The sequence below is a fragment of the Entelurus aequoreus genome, linkage group LG20 (assembly GCF_033978785.1).
Source record: "Entelurus aequoreus isolate RoL-2023_Sb linkage group LG20, RoL_Eaeq_v1.1, whole genome shotgun sequence".
Lineage (NCBI taxonomy): Eukaryota > Metazoa > Chordata > Actinopteri > Syngnathiformes > Syngnathidae > Entelurus > Entelurus aequoreus.
The window spans coordinates 4779528-4798585 of NC_084750.1; the positions used below are offsets into that span (position 1 = coordinate 4779528).

At 39.9% G+C, this 19058-nt stretch overlaps 1 protein-coding gene across 3 annotated transcripts in view; it reads left to right on the forward strand.

The window, feature by feature from the left end:
• The window catches only part of ago2 (argonaute RISC catalytic component 2), a 45630-nt gene that overhangs the window by 14651 nt on the left and 11921 nt on the right, over nt 1-19058 (forward strand). For 2 of the 3 annotated variants that reach the window (XM_062029258.1, XM_062029256.1), the window contains 13 exons: nt 1807-1894; nt 1998-2145; nt 2226-2345; nt 4192-4314; nt 4414-4547; nt 4615-4799; nt 4879-5038; nt 5121-5211; nt 5278-5472; nt 5554-5688; nt 8527-8628; nt 14516-14715; nt 14769-19058. The exon at nt 14769-19058 is cut by the window's right edge and continues 2225 nt beyond it. In XM_062029258.1, coding sequence (XP_061885242.1) covers nt 1807-1894; nt 1998-2145; nt 2226-2345; nt 4192-4314; nt 4414-4547; nt 4615-4799; nt 4879-5038; nt 5121-5211; nt 5278-5472; nt 5554-5688; nt 8527-8628; nt 14516-14715; nt 14769-14877 — 1790 coding nt within the window. In that variant the 3' untranslated portion in view covers nt 14878-19058. The remainder of the gene's footprint in view (nt 1-1806; nt 1895-1997; nt 2146-2225; nt 2346-4191; nt 4315-4413; nt 4548-4614; nt 4800-4878; nt 5039-5120; nt 5212-5277; nt 5473-5553; nt 5689-8526; nt 8629-14515; nt 14716-14768) is intronic. The other variant, XM_062029257.1, reaches the window with a different exon arrangement.

Sequence of the window (19058 nt, forward strand, 5' to 3'; positions counted from 1 at the left end):
GGGCTTGCACAGAGTTTTGTATGCCTCTGAATGCTGAGGTTTTTTTTGTTGTTGTTTTTTTTACCGTGGGCCATTTGTGACGGTTTCCAAGATTGCAAATGAAACCACGCCCCATTCTCTCCAAATGTATCATGATTAGAGATGTCCGATAATATCGGACTGCCGATATTATCGGCCGATAAATGCTTTAAAATGCAATATCGGAAATGATCAGTATTGGTTTCAAAATTATCGGTATCAAAAAGTAAAATTTATGACTTTTTAAAACGCCGCCACGTACAAGGACGTAGGGAGGAGTACAGAGCGCCAATAAGTTAAAAGTTCAAGTTAAAGTACCGTACCAACGATTGTCACACACACACTAGGTGTGGTGAAATGTGTCCTCTGCATTTGACCCATCCCCTTGATCACCCCCTGGGAGGTGAGGGGAGCAGTGGGCAGCAGCGTAGCCGCGCCCGGGAATCATTTTTGGTGATTTAACCCCCAATTCCAACCCTTGATGCTGAGTGCCAAGCAGGGAGGTAATGGGTCCCATTTTTATAGTCTTTGGTATGACCCGGCCGGGGTTTGAACTCACAACCTACCGATCTCAGGGCGGACACTCTAACCCCTTGGCCACTGAAACCTTAAAGGCACTGCCTTTGCGTGCCAGCCCAGTCACATAATATCTACGGCTTTTCACACACACAAGTGAATGTAAGGCATACTTGGTCAACAGCCATACAGGTTACACTGAGGGTGGCCGTATAAACAACTTTAACACTGTTGCAAATATGCGCCACACTGTGAACCCACACCAAACAAGAATGACAAACACATTTCGGGAGAACATCCGCACCGTAACACAACAGAACAAATACCCCTTGCAGCACTAACTCTTCCGGGATGCTACAATATACACCCCCGGCTACCCCCTACCCCCCACCTCAACCTCCTCATACTCTCTCAGGGAGAGCATGTCCCAAATTCCAAGCTGCTGTTTTGAGGCATGTTAAAAAAAAAAAATAATGCACTTTGTGACTTCAATAATAAATATGGCAGTGCCATGTTGGCATTTTTTTGCCATAACTTGAGTTGATTTATTTTGGAAAACCTTGTTACATTGTTTAATGCATCCAGCGGGGCATCACAACAAAATTAGGCATAATAATGTGTTAATTCCACGACTGTATATATCGATATCGGAATCGGTAATTAAGAGTTGGACAATATCGGCAAAAAAGCCATTATCGGACATCTCTAATCATTATGTATCTTTTGAAAATGTACGCTGTTTAAATATTTATCATGATTTTGTCACTGCTATTTTTTAAAGGAATGTTCAAAAATAAACGTCATTATATAGCTTCACCTGGTCACAACAATAGGTACACCTGCACGCTCTTCGATTGATTCAGACTCTGCGTAAAAAAAGATGCTTTGAACAGCATTTATGTCACTGCATGTCGGTGTTATGATACACATGCTGCGATTAGAGGAAAATAATTCTTAATCCTACCTTTTTTTGTGTTTTCTCTCATAGCCTGAAGCAGGAGATATTTCCCTTCTGGCTGAGAGCTTGACTTTATGTCCAAATAAGTACCTCCTGTGATGCTGTGACATCACGACGTAGCCAGACTGCAAATGCATTAACCTTATGATTTGACGCTTGGCATTGTTTAACACGAGTATCTAACATTGTAACAACATTTCTAAGTAAAAAAAGACACATTTCATCACCCTTTAACTTGTTTAGACTGCAGATATTGAGGCTTCTGAAAAAATAGTCCTGTAGACAATAATCTTTGGTTCCATCCTGCCATGCAGGCTTAAAGGTGGAGATCACACATTGTGGACAAATGAAGAGGAAGTACAGAGTTTGCAATGTGACCAGAAGACCAGCCAGCCATCAAACGTATGAATAATCTTAGATGTATTTATTATTCCCCCCCTCTGCTGGCTCATGCTGTGTTTTTTCGTTCTCCTCACCTCCACCTGGTCCCTCATGCTTCTCTCAGGTTCCCTTTGCAGCAGGAGAACGGCCAAACTATCGAATGCACAGTGGCGCAGTATTTTAAAGATAAGTACAAGCTCATGCTGCGATACCCCCACCTCCCATGTTTACAGGTGGGACAGGAGCAGAAGCATACTTACCTTCCTTTAGAGGTAAACAACATGGACCTTTCTGATTTCATAAGTTTCTCATACATCAGCAGTTTTGTTCAGCGCCTCTTTTGTATTTGTAGGTGTGTAATATTGTAGCAGGACAACGCTGCATCAAAAAACTGACGGACAATCAGACCTCCACTATGATCCGTGCCACTGCCCGATCGGCCCCGGACCGTCAGGATGAGATTAGTAAATTGGTGAGTACCTGATGATAAATTCACAACAGAACAAATTGACAACAGAACTTTATGGTTGAAATTATCGTATTGATTTTAATATAAGACAAACTCTTTTTCAAGACATGTTTTGGGTAAAGACACAATAGGACAAAACTAATAGATTGTGAAAAAAATATATAAACCATATTTTTCGGACTATAAATTGCAGTTTTTTCATAGTTTGGCCGGGGTGCGACTTATACTCAGGAGCGACTTATGTGTGAAATTATTAACACATTACCGTAAAATATCAAATAATATAATTTAGCTCATTCACATAAGAGACTAGACATATAAGATTTCATCGGATTTAGTGATTAGGAGTGACAGATTGTTTGGTAAACGTATAGCATGTTCTATATGTTATAGTTATTTGAATGACTCTTACCATAATATGTTACGTTAACATACCAGGCACGTTCTCAGTTGGTTATTTATGCGTCATATAACGTACACTTATTCAGCCTGTTGTTCACTATTCTTTATTTATTTTAAATTGCCTTTCAAATGTATATTCTTGGTGTTCATCATCATCAGCCGTTGTCAGTCCACTGCTGGACGAAAGCCTCAGCATGTTTCTGCCATAGTGAACGATCTCTAGCTGCTCCCTGCCACTGCACTGTTCCCCAATATTTGTCTATCTCATCTCGCCATCTCACTCTTTGTCTTCCTCTATTTCTGCTCCCATCCATGGGTCTCCATGATGTCATTAGGGAAGTCCATCTATTATCTGTTCTACTGATATGTCCAGCCCACTTCCACTTACTGAATTTGATAGTTCTCATAATGTCTTGGACTTGCGTTCGTTTTCTCACCCATTCATTTGTTTTTCTGTCTTTATATGTGATTCCAAGCATATTTCTTTCCATGTTGTGTTGTGCTGCTGCTATTTTCTTTTCCATTTTATTTGACAATGCCCAGGTTTCAGCTCCATATGTCATGGTTGGTAACACGCATTGATTAAAGACCTTTCTTTTTAGGCTTAACGGTATTTCTCCTGTCATGATGTTGCTCAGTTTTCCATATTGGCACCAGCCCAATCTGATTCTCCTCCCAATCTCCTGTTCTTGACTCTTTTCTTTCAGGCTAAATCTCTGCCCCAGATAGATATATTCATTAACTTCATCAATTTCATTTCCATTAACAGTCACAGGTCCATGAGGTACCATGGAATTTGCCATAACTTTTGTTTTCTTCATATTCATTTTCAATCCACAACATTTGCTGGCATTTGCAAGGTCTTTAAGCATATCTTCCACTTCACTGATTTGCTCTCCCAAGACAACAATGTCATCTGCAAATCTCAGATGATTAAATTTGTCTCCGTTGATATCAACTCCTTTATCCTCCCACTCCAGAGAGCGAAATATGCCTTCCAAACAAGCTGTAAACAGTTTAGGCGAAATTGTATCGCCTTGTCGGACACCCTTCTTTATGTGGATTTTCTCGCTTGGTTTGTGCATCGTAACTGTGGTAGTGCAGTTTGTGTAGATGTCCTTGAGTAAGTTAATGTACTTATGATGAATTCCTTGATCTTGCGTGCGTGCAGAAAGCTCCGTGTGGCTTGGGGAGAAGTTGTTTTTCACACTTGTTTTGCATGCATACATTTTTAGATAGCAAATATAAGACTAGTTGACGCACCTTTTTTTTTCTTTACATTTGCATCAATGTGGTATTTAGTATTAAAGTGATGGTATCGGAGAACTTACCTTGACAGAGGTAAACATGCCTACTAGAACAATTTAAGACCATGCTGACTTATTTTATTAGCATAGCAGAGTCAAGTACAGGGCAACATTTAAGATGCTATTTTCTTTGTTTTTAGATGAGAAGCGCCAACTTCAACACTGACCCTTATGTCCGCGAATTTGGAGTGATGGTGAGGGATGAGATGACCGAAGTGAACGGCCGGGTTCTCCAGGCGCCATCCATCCTGTACGGAGGCAGGGTATGTTCATCGCAGTCAATAATTCCAAGAATGTTGTTAACAGCCCGTCTGTTCTTCAACGAGTGCTGAGAAATGTCGCTTACATCGCCTTTTTCGCAGAACAAGGCAATAGCTACGCCAATCCAGGGAGTGTGGGACATGAGAAACAAGCAGTTTCACACCGGCATTGAGATCAAAGTGTGGGCCATTGCTTGCTTCGCACCACAGAGACAGTGCACTGAACTTCTGCTAAAGTGAGTCACATGCACAGCTTAGTGCACTGAGCATGTATACAACTAAAACAATGGTCCTGTCTTTCAGAGCATTCACAGATCAGCTCAGGAAGATCTCTCGGGATGCAGGCATGCCCATCCAAGGCCAGCCCTGCTTCTGTAAGTACGCCCAGGGCGCAGACAGTGTGGAGCCCATGTTCAGACACCTCAAGTACACGTACCAGGGCCTGCAGCTGGTTGTTGTCATCTTGCCGGGGAAAACGCCCGTCTACGGTGAGGGAGCTGGTCTTATCTTTTTCTTAGTTCATGCAGTATTGTATGCTCACCTTCAATTCACTGATCTGTGATGTAGCTGAGGTGAAGCGTGTCGGAGATACAGTCCTTGGCATGGCCACACAGTGCGTGCAGGTGAAGAATGTCCAAAAGCCGACGCCACAGACACTTTCCAACCTCTGTCTGAAGATCAACGTCAAGCTGGGCGGCGTCAACAACATCCTGCTTCCTCAGGGCCGGTCAGTGGAAACCTTCCTACGCCAAATCATCCTACTGATGTTTCCGTGCCTAATCTTACCTCTAGTTAAATCTTTTTTTTAGGCCCTTGGTGTTTCAACAGCCTGTCATCTTTCTTGGTGCTGATGTAACTCATCCTCCCGCAGGAGATGGCAAAAAGCCCTCTATTGCCGCTGTAAGGAACACATTCCTGAGTATTGAGTATAACTTTCGCTCAATAGGCCTTACTTTTCTTCCTCAGGTTGTTGGTAGTATGGACGCCCATCCCAGCCGATACTGTGCCACGGTTCGGGTACAGCAGCATCGCCAGGATATCATCCAAGACCTAGCCACCATGGTGAGAGAGCTTCTCATTCAGTTCTACAAGTCCACACGTTTCAAGCCCACGCGGATCATCTACTACCGCGATGGCATCTCCGAGGGCCAGTTCAACCAGGTGACGCATAATGCTCTTTTGTTTAACAAACATCCAATCCATCGCTAATCCTCTCTCCTTGCTTTTGATTGATATCCACAGGTTCTTCAACATGAGCTACTGGCAATCCGAGAGGCTTGCATCAAGCTAGAGAAGGACTACCAGCCTGGCATTACATTTGTCGTGGTCCAGAAAAGACACCACACCAGATTGTTCTGTACAGACAGGAACGAGAGGGTCTGTATCTTTCAGTCATCATTAAAGATAGGGGTCCAATAATTATCGTGTCGATTAGGGAATTATGACGTCACACCCATAATCCAATAACATAAAAAAAACAACTCTGACAACCGATAAAAAATGGAAGAAAAAAACGCTCCATATAGATGCGTTAGGGTGAACAAAATCAAGCTATCTTACTCTGTAGGATGTTACAAACTGCCCTGAAAGTCACCGGACCACTTTTTCAGCATGCCAGCACCTTATCGAATGACTAAATAAATAAATAATAAATAATTCACCCCTATACAATATCCTACCCTAATACTCTACTGTGCAATATTACCCTTCGAGTGCAATACATCCGACACTGATTGTTATTTATTACTCCGGTACTCTTGTCTTGCTCTGTATATTTTACAGTATTTTGTATAGTGTTTTGTATATTGTACAGGATTGCATATTATTTTTATTGGATAGTAGTCTGTTTATTGCAATTCTTAGTTTTATCTTTATTACCTCTTGTGTAATTTATTTTTATCCCATATTTGTTCCCATTACCGCACCTTAAATTGGAGTCCTTAATCTCGTTGTATGCTAATATAATGACAATAAAGTCTATTTTATTCTAGTCTAAGTTGAGGTATTTAATAAAAATACAAACATGTTTAACGCATATAGATTTCCTTCTTTCATGAAGAAAATTCCCCCTCTTTATCCCTTAAATGTCTAAATAAATTAAACCAGAACCAAGAATATAAATTGATGTATTACTTTATTCTGATGACTCGCATTGGTTGGAATCAGACAGGAGTCACAGTTGTGCTGATAAGTTCCACAACTTTGAATTTACATTTTGGAGGGGGAAAAAAGTCCTCCTCTCTTTCCAATATGAAATGAAAGTGGTTGTTTTTTTAGCTTTTTATTTGTCCAGCTTCCATACTCATTTGTATACGCTTTACAAGGAATACATTGGAGGCTAACTCCGTAGCTCGCTAGCTTGTGAGCGCTAGTAATCGGAGACCCTTATCTTATTAAAGCAGGCAGGATGGAGCTGCACTTTTATTGTGAAGACAGGAACTGCGTGCTGGGGTGAAAGTTGAAATAAAAAGTGCTTCTCGCGTTTCTGCCGGTGGTTTTTTTCTTCATGCTGAACTCGCAGCAGCCAGCGTCATCTCGCAAGATCCTCGGGTGCCGTGAATGTCTCTCAAGTGATGAAAGTTATGTCATAGTGAAGCTTGACGATGGCTAATTTTGTAGGTGTATTTTTTTAATGCCTGGCTGGCGGTCGACCGACACACCCTCTCCGGTTGACCGGTAGCTCGCGATCGACCTAATGGTGTAAACAAACATGGCGCTGGTCGTGCCGTTGGTCTGTTTCTCTACTCTTAAAACTCACGTGTGACGCCTGACCCGCATGCCCTGCGAACACTCCGCGAGAAAAGACCAAAAAAAAACAACTGGCTTCGACACATCAAACCTAACAAGCGACTTGCTTGAAAAAGAAGCTATCTGTGCCTTATTCCGGGGCCAAGTGAATGCAGACTGTAACAATCGCTCGTCTGTAAAATTGTGCAAGTAACATTCTGTTTAGTAATGAGCATCCTGACAGAAGCCTTTGACACTCTTCTAACTTTATTGCCCACCACTGTTGGCACCGCAGCGCTAGCCTAGCCAACAAAAAGACTAGACTAGAATTCATTTTTATTGTCATTCAAATTTGAACTTTACAGCACAGATAAGAATGAAATTTCGTTACATAAACTCATGGTAGTGCAGGATAAAAAAGCAATAAGGTGCATATATAAATAAATAAATATATATAAATATCCACTTACTCGAGCAAGGTTACATTTAGGAACAACGGAATTCTGTGCAATAAACATAACTCAAATAAGTAATTTTTTACACATTCTTTATGTTCTCAATTGCTGCAAAAAATATCACAATTTGTTGTCGATTTTCTTCGTTTTGAACGCATTACTTACTAATTTCATTTATATCACTAAAATATTTAAATGTCTCGTCTGTTCAACTTGAATGTCACAAAAGTCCCTAAAAATTAGAAGGCATTTGGCTTTTGTTTGTTTTTGCAAAAATTTGCATGTATTCTATTTTTTCAATTCACCTGCACCATTTTTAAGTACCAATTTGGTTAACTAGCATCGGTTAAAATGTACACAATACCCATCCATAATGAGGACATAAGCATCAGTGATTTATGGATGTAATGTTTGCCCGACTGTAGTAGTGATGTCATATTCTGTTAGGACAAATCTAAAGGGACATTTTGTCAAATCAATTTTTGTTTGACTCTACACTACACGCTAATCTCCAACCATCCATTTTCTTCCGCCTATCTGGAGTCGGGTCGCGGGGGTAGCAGCCTAAGCAGAGAAGCCCAGACTTCCCTCTCCTCAGCCAGCTCCTCTCGGGGGATCCCGAGGCGTTCCCAGGCCAGCCGGGAGACATAGTCTTCCCAACGTGTCCTGGCTCCTACAGGTCGGACATGCCCTAAACACCACCTCCCCAGGGAGGCGTCCAGGTGGCATTCTGACCAAATGCCCGAACCACCTCATCTGGCTCCTCTCCATGTGGAGGAGCAGCGGCTTTACTATAAGCTCCTCCTGGATGACCAAGCTTCTCACCCTATCTCTAAGGGAGAGCCCTGCCACCCGACGAAGGAGACTCATTTCCTCTAATCTCCATTTATCAAAACAATAGATATAAATAAGTTATCAGTCTTAAAACGCGGGATGTTATCGGTATCAACTTGGTAAAAAATATTGTGCATTAGCAGTGTTATTGCTTTTTCACGTTTTATGGTCTAAATGTATTTTTCTTACATTTATACAGGTGGGAAAGAGTGGAAACATTCCTGCAGGTACCACCGTAGACACCAAAATCACTCACCCATCCGAATTTGACTTCTATCTTTGCAGTCACGCTGGCATACAGGTAAGTTCTACATGAACTCTTTTTGGCGTGTGTGCAAAAATCAATAACAACAACAACCGCACATATTGTGATTAGTATGCTATCACTGAAACAAAAAGTGGCGCATTAGTAACATTAAAAGAAACAATTAACAGCAAATAAAGATGCTTCTTAATATATACTGTACTTGACAATTAAATACCGTATTTTCTGGACCATAGGTCGCACCGGATTATAGGGCGCATTAAAGGACTCATTTATTTTATTTTTTTCTAAATAGAAAACACTTCCTTGTGGTCTACATGACATGTAATGGTGGTTCTTTGGTCAAAATGTTGCATGGAATATGTTTTACAGATCATCTTCAAGCCGCTATCTGAAAGTATCTTCCGGATGCGCCTTTTTGTGGGCGGTCTTATTTACATTGCTCACCTTTGGCAGCGTCTTCTCCTTGTCATCTTTGTTGTAGCGGTGTAGCGTGCAAGGACGGGAGTGGAAGAAATGTCAATAGATGGTTAATTGTTTTAATGACATTCAGACTTTACTTAAATCAATAACGGAGCAGCATTTACTCACCCGCCTGAAATGAGTCCCGTGAAAAAACATCCGATCGGAACTCTAATAACTAAAGTTCCTTGGGTGAATAATATAAACTCACTACACCGGTATGTTTTAGCGCTTTAATGGTGTGTTTACTGACAGATATAAGTAAGAACTTTACACTACTTTATATTAGAAATGGCAACAGCGGAGGATGAATGCCCCATAACAAGAAGATAGAGAAAAAGAAGAAGCTTATCGACTATGGGGTCGTCATGTACTACAAAGGCGGACTCGCGCAATTTTTCAAGATTTATGAAGATCCCAAATACAGATCAGCAGGTATCAGAAGGTGAGAAAAATTGCTTTTGCATGATATTGCGAAACAAAACGCCAAATAATGTCTTACCTTATACACAAACCATAATAATACTCGTGTGTTTAATGCGCCGACAATCCACCAAGCGGTGCGGCTTCATAGCTTACCAAAGTCGTTTTTAACATTTTGATAGATTTTTGAGCGATTTATGAGCGCCATATTTTCAATGGAACATATAAAATGTTGGTGTTTACTTGAGTGATATTGCCATCATACCTCTTACCACGTATCTCTTATTCTTTGACTGCCATCTACTGGTCACTTTTATCATTACACCATGTACCAAATAAAATTGCTTCGAGGTCGGTGAGCAAAACCAGAATTATTCCGTACATTAGTCACACCGGGTTATTAGGCGCACTGTCGAGTTTTGGGGGGGAAAAGGATTTTAAGTGCGCCTTATAGTCCGGAAAATGCGGTACATTCTGTGTATGCAAAAATAAGTGACTGTGCTACAGATTATATTTTTTTTAAACAGTGCCGGTATCTGAAAACAAGAAATGTAACCAAATCAATGGTATTCAACAGTTGTGGGTTCATGAAGTGAAGTGAAATCTTTGGTTAGACTTTTTTATTCATTTATATGTCTTGAAATACACGTGAACATTGATCGAACACACTTTGGTGAACAGAAGCAGAAGACCTCTTTCAGTCAGCAATTTATGGAGCCAGAACACTGCCAGTAAGATGTGGTATCCCAAAAAAATTCACATTGTGGAAAAAATTGTATTGGCACCAAAACAAGTTTTGGCAACAAATAAATACAAACATTGAAAAAATACAACATTTTTGGTAGATGTTTTTTTCAATCGAAGCATGACATGTTTCCGATGCCAATATTAATATTTTTGTACACTTTTATTGTTTTTGTGTGTTTTTATGATACATTTTTTTCACATTGGCTTCTCTTTTTTACGTTTTTTTTCTTTTTTTTCCAGTTTCGCTTCTTTTTACGGTTTCAAACTAAGGGCATTGCTTTAGCGGGAGGGGTGGGTGCCAGTGGGCGGGGCTTACCACAAGTTTACCCGGAAGCAATTTTACTGCACTTGGGCATGTAGGTAAAATACCGTTAAAGAAGAAAGGAGAACCGAGGGCCTCTGGATTAAGTTGAAAGAAGATTCAAAATAGGAAATTATGAAGACAAAGTAGTTTTTTACATTTATCTTCAGTCGGCCTGTATATGTTGCTGTCGGCAGATTCATCTGCGCAGAGAAATATTGGATTTGTAAACATAATACAGTCACCTACTTTTATTACTCTGTGACTACTTTGTAAAGCACTATGGTCAACTTCGTTACTTTCACAATTGGTTTTATATATGCAGTAGATTTCAGCACTGAGAGGTTATTAGGATATAGTTCTGTTATTTATTAAATATTTAATTTATCACTATGTATAAACTCTCTTTACAAAGCAGGTGAAATAACTTTAAAGTTATTACTCATATTAGTTAGTTAGAATGCAGTTTATGAAGGATTTATTATGATTGCTATTTAAAAAAAAAAAAATGTAACCAGGCAGTCAACCATCAGCTTCGCTCACTCGATGATGATGTTCTGTAGTTCGATGTCCTCTCAGAAACACACCTGTGAAGGAAGTCCAGATGTCCCACAAAGGCAGAGATCTTCTTGGTCTTTCTTGTTGAATTACATACAGCAACATCACAAATGACTACTCAGATGTTATTTTTAAGATGTTTTAATGTAATTGTTAATAGAAATGTCTCCTCTAAAAGTCCAGCCTAGTTTTTTAAATTAATGTTAAATAATCCCTCAGCCCTACATTGAAGCAGTTGATGTTTTAAAAATGTGTTGTAGGTTGTACTGTCAAATGTACATGTAAATATTATGTGGAATATCATTTAGGATATCTAAATGTATACTCCTATTTTGTATTATTTGGAATCAAGGAAAAAATATTACCGTATTTTCCGGACTATAAGGCGCACTTCCCCTCAAAACTCGACAGTGCGCCTTATAACCCGGTGCGCTTAATGTACGGAATAATTCTGGTTTTGCTTACTGACCTCAAAGCAATTTTATTTGGTACATGGTGTAATGGTAAGTGTGCGGTGTGGTAAGATATGAAGCCACACCGCTTGGTGTGCTTCAACATACGAGTATTATTATGGCGTGTGTATAAGGTAAGACATATTATCTGGCGTTTTGTTTCTCAATATTATGCAAAAGCAACTTTTCTTACCTTCTGGTACCTGCTGATGTGTATTTAGGATCTGCATAAATCCGGAAAAATTGCGCGCGTCCGCCTTTGTAATCCGTGGCGACACCGTAGTTGATAAACTTATTTTTCTCTATCTTCTTGTTATGGGACATTCATCCTCCGCTGTTGCCATTTTTAATATAAAGTAGTGTAAAGTTCTTACTTATATCTGTCAGTAAACTCGCGATGAAAACATACCGGTGTAGTGAGTTTACATTAATCACCCAAGGAACTTTAGTTATTAGAGAGTTACGGTCGGACGTTTTTTCATGGGACACATTTTCGGTGTTGTTTCCAGATGAAGAGATGCTGCTCCGTTATTGATTGAAGTAAAGTCTGAATGTCATTAAAACAGTTAGCTCCATCTTTTTACACTTCTTCGACTCCCTTTCTTGCACGCTACACCACTACAACAAAGATGACGGGGAGAAGATGCTGCCGAAGGTGAGCCACGTAAATAAGACCGCTCACAAAACGGCGCATACGGAAGCGGCTGTCAGAAAGCGGCTTGAAGATGATCCGTAAAACATAATCTATGCGAACATTTTGACCAAAGAATCACCATTACATGTTATGTAGACCACAAGGAAGTGTTTTCAATTTAGAAAAAAATAATAATAATATGACTCCTTTAATGTTATAAGTGTTGCCTTATATATGAAAAAAGATCAAAAATAGACCAAAGAGAAGTGATCTTAAAAACATTTGAAACACACAAAAAGAATAAAAGTGTACATAAATATGAATATTGGCATCGAAAACATCCACCAAAAATATTGTATTTCTTCAATGTTTGTATTTATTTATTGCCAAATCTTGTTTCGGTGCCAATACAAGTTTTTCTACAATGTCTATATTTGATACCAAATCTTACTGGCAGTGTTCTGGCTCCATAGCAATGCACCTATTCAGCAACAAAAAAGGAGCACTTTATTCACCTGTGCCCCTGAGGAGGACCCGCCCCTATCATTGATGTGCCAATCACGAGGCTGTATTGGCTTCCCGTGATTGGCAGAGAGCCGATTCTCTATTAGCAGCTAGTTTGTGTTTGGATGGGGGAAAAAATGTGTTTTATAACACAACATAAAAACACAAGTAGAAGAGGGATAAGTCTCCCCTCCACCTTAGAAAATGCAGGTTTACTAGATACATCAGGATCAGTTTCATTTAAAACATAATTTTATTGAAAGTAAGGGCTCTGTAGGTAAATAGTGTCATACTACACTCAAATGTACTGTTGTCATACCTTTTAGAATGAATAAAATAGTATAACTATGCCTGGGCGTTAAATGTAAGTTTTTGTTGCTGAAGATTTAAAAAATAAAACATTGATGTTTTGAGCCTCTTGTTCAGGCATTTTTTTTACCCCCATGAGCTTTTGTAAATTCCAACCTTCCCCTTCCTTAGCGGAGATTCACACACATTGCAAAATGGTTATTGCTAACGCAAACGACAGCGAGGCATTTGTTACAAAGAAAAGAAAAGTGTAGTCAGTGGTTTGGTTTTGAGGCAAGAGACGTGACTGCACGCTGCAAAGTTTGTTTATAACAAAAAAAAAAAGTCAGCAGCACAACAAACTTATTCCAGTTTCTAAAACCGGAGCCTCCAGTCAAATGTAAATGGGTTACACTTGTATAGCGCTTTTCTACCTTTAAGATACTCAAAGCGCTTTGACGCTATTTCCAGATTCACTCATTCACACACAAATTCACACACTGATGGCGGGAGCTGCCATGCGAGGCGCTAACCACGACCCATCAGGAGCAAGGGTGAAGTGTCTTGTTCAAGGACACAACAGAAGTGACTAGGTTGGTAGAAGCTGGGGATCGAACCAGGAACCCTCAATTTGCTGGCACGGCCACTCTCCCAACCTCGCCATGCCGTGTGGGAAATGCAACTCATTACGAGGCGAACAAGACCGCAGCAACAACTAAACTCCCACAAAAAAATCAGCCTACTTGTGGACTCATTTGCACAAGGTACCAGTGATGAGAAAGAAGCAGTGTGGAAAACGATCACTAAGCGCTCGCTCTGCGCGTAGCTAGGTTGGTGCTCATGGTACGGTAGAAAAGCCTGTTTGCATCCACCCATTAAAACTAGACTCATCTCAATGCTACATTTTTATTTACACAAGTATTTTATTCAAGACAGAAGATTGAAGTTTGTACTTAATCGATCTCAAAGTTGGACTTTTATTATATGCATAAGAATTTAGACTTATGCTTTGCCTTACATAAGAATTAAAAAAAACAAAAAACTGATTAGAGCAATGCATATTGATCCACATATGAGCCAGAATTAGCTACAACAGCTAAAATTAATCTGTAGAAAATATTTTTCAAAAAAACTAAACCAATTAAACAAAGTCAAATATATACTTGTTCTAAAAATAAACCAATTTATGAAAAATAGTTTTGCTAAGAGTAAGATGCAGTGTCATTTCAAACTACTAGTTTTTGATCAAATAAAAGCAAAACTTGTTTTGAATTATCTCTGTCATTTGTATTTATTGGTTTCCTCAAAAAAGTAAAAATCGTAAATCAAATTTTTTGGTGAAAAAAAGTATTTTTCGGTTATATCGGCCAGACCTAGTATAACAGTGAATTGTTTACTACAATAAATTATTGGAGGAAGCTTTCTGGCTGCTTCTATAGATAAAAAGAGGAATAAGAAACCATTGGACTCCAATGCATCGGCCTGCGTTCTGGCATTTCTCCTTAACGTGTCCGGCTAAGGACAGACTGCATGGTCGATTTCCAAACTCTGCAGGGTACCAGCCGGCCGTCTCACTACCACGTGCTCTGGGACGACAATCACTTCTCCGCCGACGAGCTGCAGGTCCTCACCTACCAGCTGTGTCACACCTACGTGCGCTGCACCCGCTCGGTTTCCATTCCGGCGCCCGCCTACTACGCCCATTTGGTGGCGTTCCGCGCTCGCTATCACCTGGTGGACAAAGAGCACGACAGGTAAGAATCGGCACATCCACAACCCGTACAGCATTCACACTACTGTCTTTCAGCGCCGAGGGCAGTCACACATCGGGCCAAAGCAACGGGCGCGACCAGCAGGCCTTGGCCAAAGCCGTTCAGATCCACCAGGACACCCTGCGCACAATGTACTTCGCCTGAGACTGCACAGCACCAGGTTGGCGTGGGCGAGACCCCGCTGAAGAAACACTAGCCCTCACTGTGTGTGCTTTTACAGCGTGATCTCTACCTAACAACTAGCAGGTACCCGTTATGCCCACCCTAGCCAAACCAGATGTCAGAAGCTGCAAAAGAAGGCCTCTTTCTTGGGGTATGAGCTGTGTTCTTGCTATATATTTGTATATCTTGTGGGCAATTATGTTGCAAAGTATGAAAGGAGTATTGTTATTCAACGTGGTGCTTTATGAATTAGAAGCACCTCACCTCCCTATTTGTTTTAATCCTGTTTCCATGTCAAAGACTTCATGAGTTAAGACGCATTATTATTGAACAGCCAATCACAGCAAAGCGCACTGACTCAAATGGGTACTTCAATCAGGATTTAAGTACTTGATGAGCCTTTCACGTGAAAGTGCCATTGAGAGATCACCTTCCTCTTATCAACTATTTGTATTTGTCCACGTTGAGCGTTTTATGCCAAATCTGGGACAACTTACCCATCAACTTTGAACCAACACTCAGAATGTTCAAGAGAGGGGTTTTTAGTGATTTCATAGAACAGAAGCTTACAGTGCTGAACTCGTGTATTGGGACTGGTTCCCAGCAAAAACACACTTTTGTATGTACTCTGAGCCGTGCTGATTAGACGCACGATGTACAAATCAAAACAGTTTGGTTCCCTTGTCTTTTTATAGATTTGTTTTTAGTAAGTCCTTTTGTTCTCTAATGGATTTGCATGTAGCCAAGTCCTGTTTTAGAAACCTATACGCGTGTATCTCTTCCTTGATAAACAACCCTCTATTTTTAATGTACATACCCGTGGAATCAGCAATGTCTTTGACTCAGACGTTGGTGTGGCGTTTCCATAGCGACACATTCGGTACAGCGGCCTGAAAGCTGCAACACTTAAAGATCAAAATTCGCTTACGAAACATTCTGTCCTAAAACTCATGAGCACGGGCATGTTTTTTTAATCAAAATGGCTTTTTTTTATGGTAAAAATTAGGTATATTTTGAATAGAACTCAGTGGAGACTGCCGAAACCAATGTTTTTTAAAAAAAATAAAAAAAAATAATGCCCCATATGTAATCTAAATGAACACTATTTGTGTACAGAGTCCAATGCAAATATCCTCTTGCCTTTGAAAGACTTAACAGTCTCAAGTCAGTCACTGACTTTTTCTATCGTCCACTTTTAACACGTTTAAGCTAGCGAATGTTCATAGTCGTGAATGGAGCGGATGTAGTCTAACTATGCATTGTTTTTAACCAAGAGATATGGCAGAGGGGTGTTTCACCTGCAGCTGGTATGTTCGTAGATGTCGAGTAGATAGGGCGCTTTTTAGTCATCTTTAATCATGTTGCATTTAGTCGCATTTCTCTTTCGTGTGGTCCTTGATGACAGTGTACAGTTTTCAATTGGGGCCAAGCCAGATTATAAAACTTTACATGACAAGCATACAAAAAAGACAGAAAAGCACAAAAAGGACCCTTTGCGAGATGTTTTCACTGTAAACCACTTCGCCTACGAGTGGTTCAAATCAAGACAAGAAAAGAGACGTATTCTCCCCTCTTACCTGTAAAACAACTATTAATCCGACTGACTGTGTTTGTGGGGCATTCTGAACACCATGTACTTGATATTTACTGTTATGATGTCAATATTGTTCTTATTGGTGCTGGTCTCAAAGCATGGACATTTGGATGCACTTTTCATAGCATAGCATTGGTATGAGCTCCAATAGATAGGGGTGTGTGCATGTGTGCATGCGTGCGCGTGCGTGTATGTGTGTGTGTGTGTGTGTGTGTGTGTGAAATAGGAGTTTAGGCCATATTGTGACACTGGTGTAATTGTATGGAAATGGCCTCGTGTCCTACCTCTTGTTACCTGTTAAAAGTGTAATGGTAACATCACACTGCTGGCCATTTCTGCATAATTGCCCTTGCTATCGATCTAAATGGCATTGTTTGTGGAGGCTTGCAATGACAGTAGATGATTGGTATGCATGGTGATGAACACACTTAGTGTTTTCATAGAAACTAATAAGGCGGAGAGGATGTTTTTATGTCTCAGAAGGGGGTTCAAAGCGTTGCGCTGCACTACCAAATTCTTAAGTTGTGTTTGTGTGTGGTTGATATTCACACACAAGTTCCCCCTAATTATTTTCTATCAATTAACTCTATGCACCAAAAGTCTCCACACCTTGATTTCTTTTTCTATCCAAGTCGTACAACAACAAATACAAAACCAACAGCAAAAGACCATTCCGTAAGTTTGCTTGAACACCTAAAACCTGGAACACGACACTTGTGGGAAAAGATGATTGTGAAGTATGTAGTGTAGTCAATAAGAGCGTTAGATCTAGCTGGCCTTTTGACACGACTGTTCTTGCAAGCCCTTCCCACTTCCAACTAGTCACAATCTCTTATTTTGGAATTGCTTGGCAATAGTTAAGTTGGTAAAAAGTTTCATAATGGTTGCCGTCTCTTATTTCAAAAAATCAGAAAAGGATTTGTAGTTGTTGTTGCGTCTTGGTGTTTGACTTGACATACTACTATACCAGCACCTTAGAATGCCAGAACGTAATTGTTTTTACATTGAAATATATAACTCCAACTTTTGACAATGTTCCTTTTGCACTAAAACAAGAATGGACTTTGTAGCTTTTTGTGCAGCATTTAGGGTATTCAACAGGTGGTGGATACTTTTTTTGTATTTAGAAAGAAAGCAGTAGATGGTGTCGGTCGCCTCCGCCAATCGGGCCTTGATCGCTTTAGTTTAGCCTGTGCTGATAGTTACATCTGCAGCCAGATTTTTTCCACCAATATTCCGATGCCTTTTTTAATGTTGAGTGTGAGGCGGTTCCAGCTTGAGAGGTGGAGACGTTTACTTGCCTAACCTGTAATTCCACCCATGAGCTGTGGGTGTCTGACCAAAAAAGGTTCATTTGGCCCCCCATTCAAGACTGCATGGCAGCAAAAGCTTTCAGGTGGTACAGTTCAGTTCAGTTTTGGCACAGTATGGTTTCGATTGGAAGAACCTGATCCGGCCTGCATTTTTACGTCTGAATGTCAAAGATATATTTGAAACAGGATAGGACCTGTAGTTTACCTGCAAAAAATGCAACTTTAACCCTTGTGCAACCTTAAGATTGACTACACACACTTACTCTTAGGATCCAAAAGGGACCTGTCAGCAATAAATTATTTTTTAACGTTTAAAATCTTATAACAACTTCAGATCTATATATTGATTAAGGTTTAGTATTCTTTTTGCTTTAACGTTTTACAGTCCTTTTGTCAAAATAAAAAACATTTAAATGAGGGAAAATGCAAAGTATGCAATATTTGTAAAAAAAAAAAAAAAAATAAGTTGCAGAGTGGAATATTGGCGGTGGGGTAATTACAGCCTTGAATAATGCATGACATTGATTGTAATACAATAGAATGAAATATTATTTTTTACAGTGCATACTGAGCTAGAATGATAGAGAAAGTTGAGTTTGAGTATACGTAAGTCGTTTGTATATCCACACCATGTTATATATAACTTCCCAAGATCATTTCATTCTGTTTGTATTTGTTTGCATTTCAGCTGATCTTAGAATAATGTTCATGGTTTTCTGGCTCTGTTTGGTTGTTAAGTGGTGCCATTACACCGAAACAATATTGTGAGATTAATTTGGGTTACATGGAAAAAGCACAGGATTGCTGCTTGTTAAAAGTAGCAGTTATAATGGGAGTCAATGGAGTCGAAAAAGTTCTTGAGAGAAAGTGCGGGTACTATTTTTTACGCAATCAAAAACACAATGCAATTTTATTTTTTTAAACGTGCTAAAAACTCCCTGGCGAAATTTCAGAGCACCAACCTTCAAAATGATCCATCATAGCACATAAGGAAGACATTTTGGGCCCAAGGGTTGCACAAGGGTAAATCCATCCAAGTAACATGGAAGTAGGGCTGGGTGATATGGCCTTTTATTAGTATCTCAATATTTTTAGGCCATGTCACGATACACGATATATATCTCAATATTTTGCCTTAGCCTTGAATTAACACTTGATGCATATAATCACAGCAGTATGATGATTCTATGTGTCTACATTAAAACATTCGTGTTCATACTTCATTAATATATGCTTATTTTAAACTTTCATGCAGA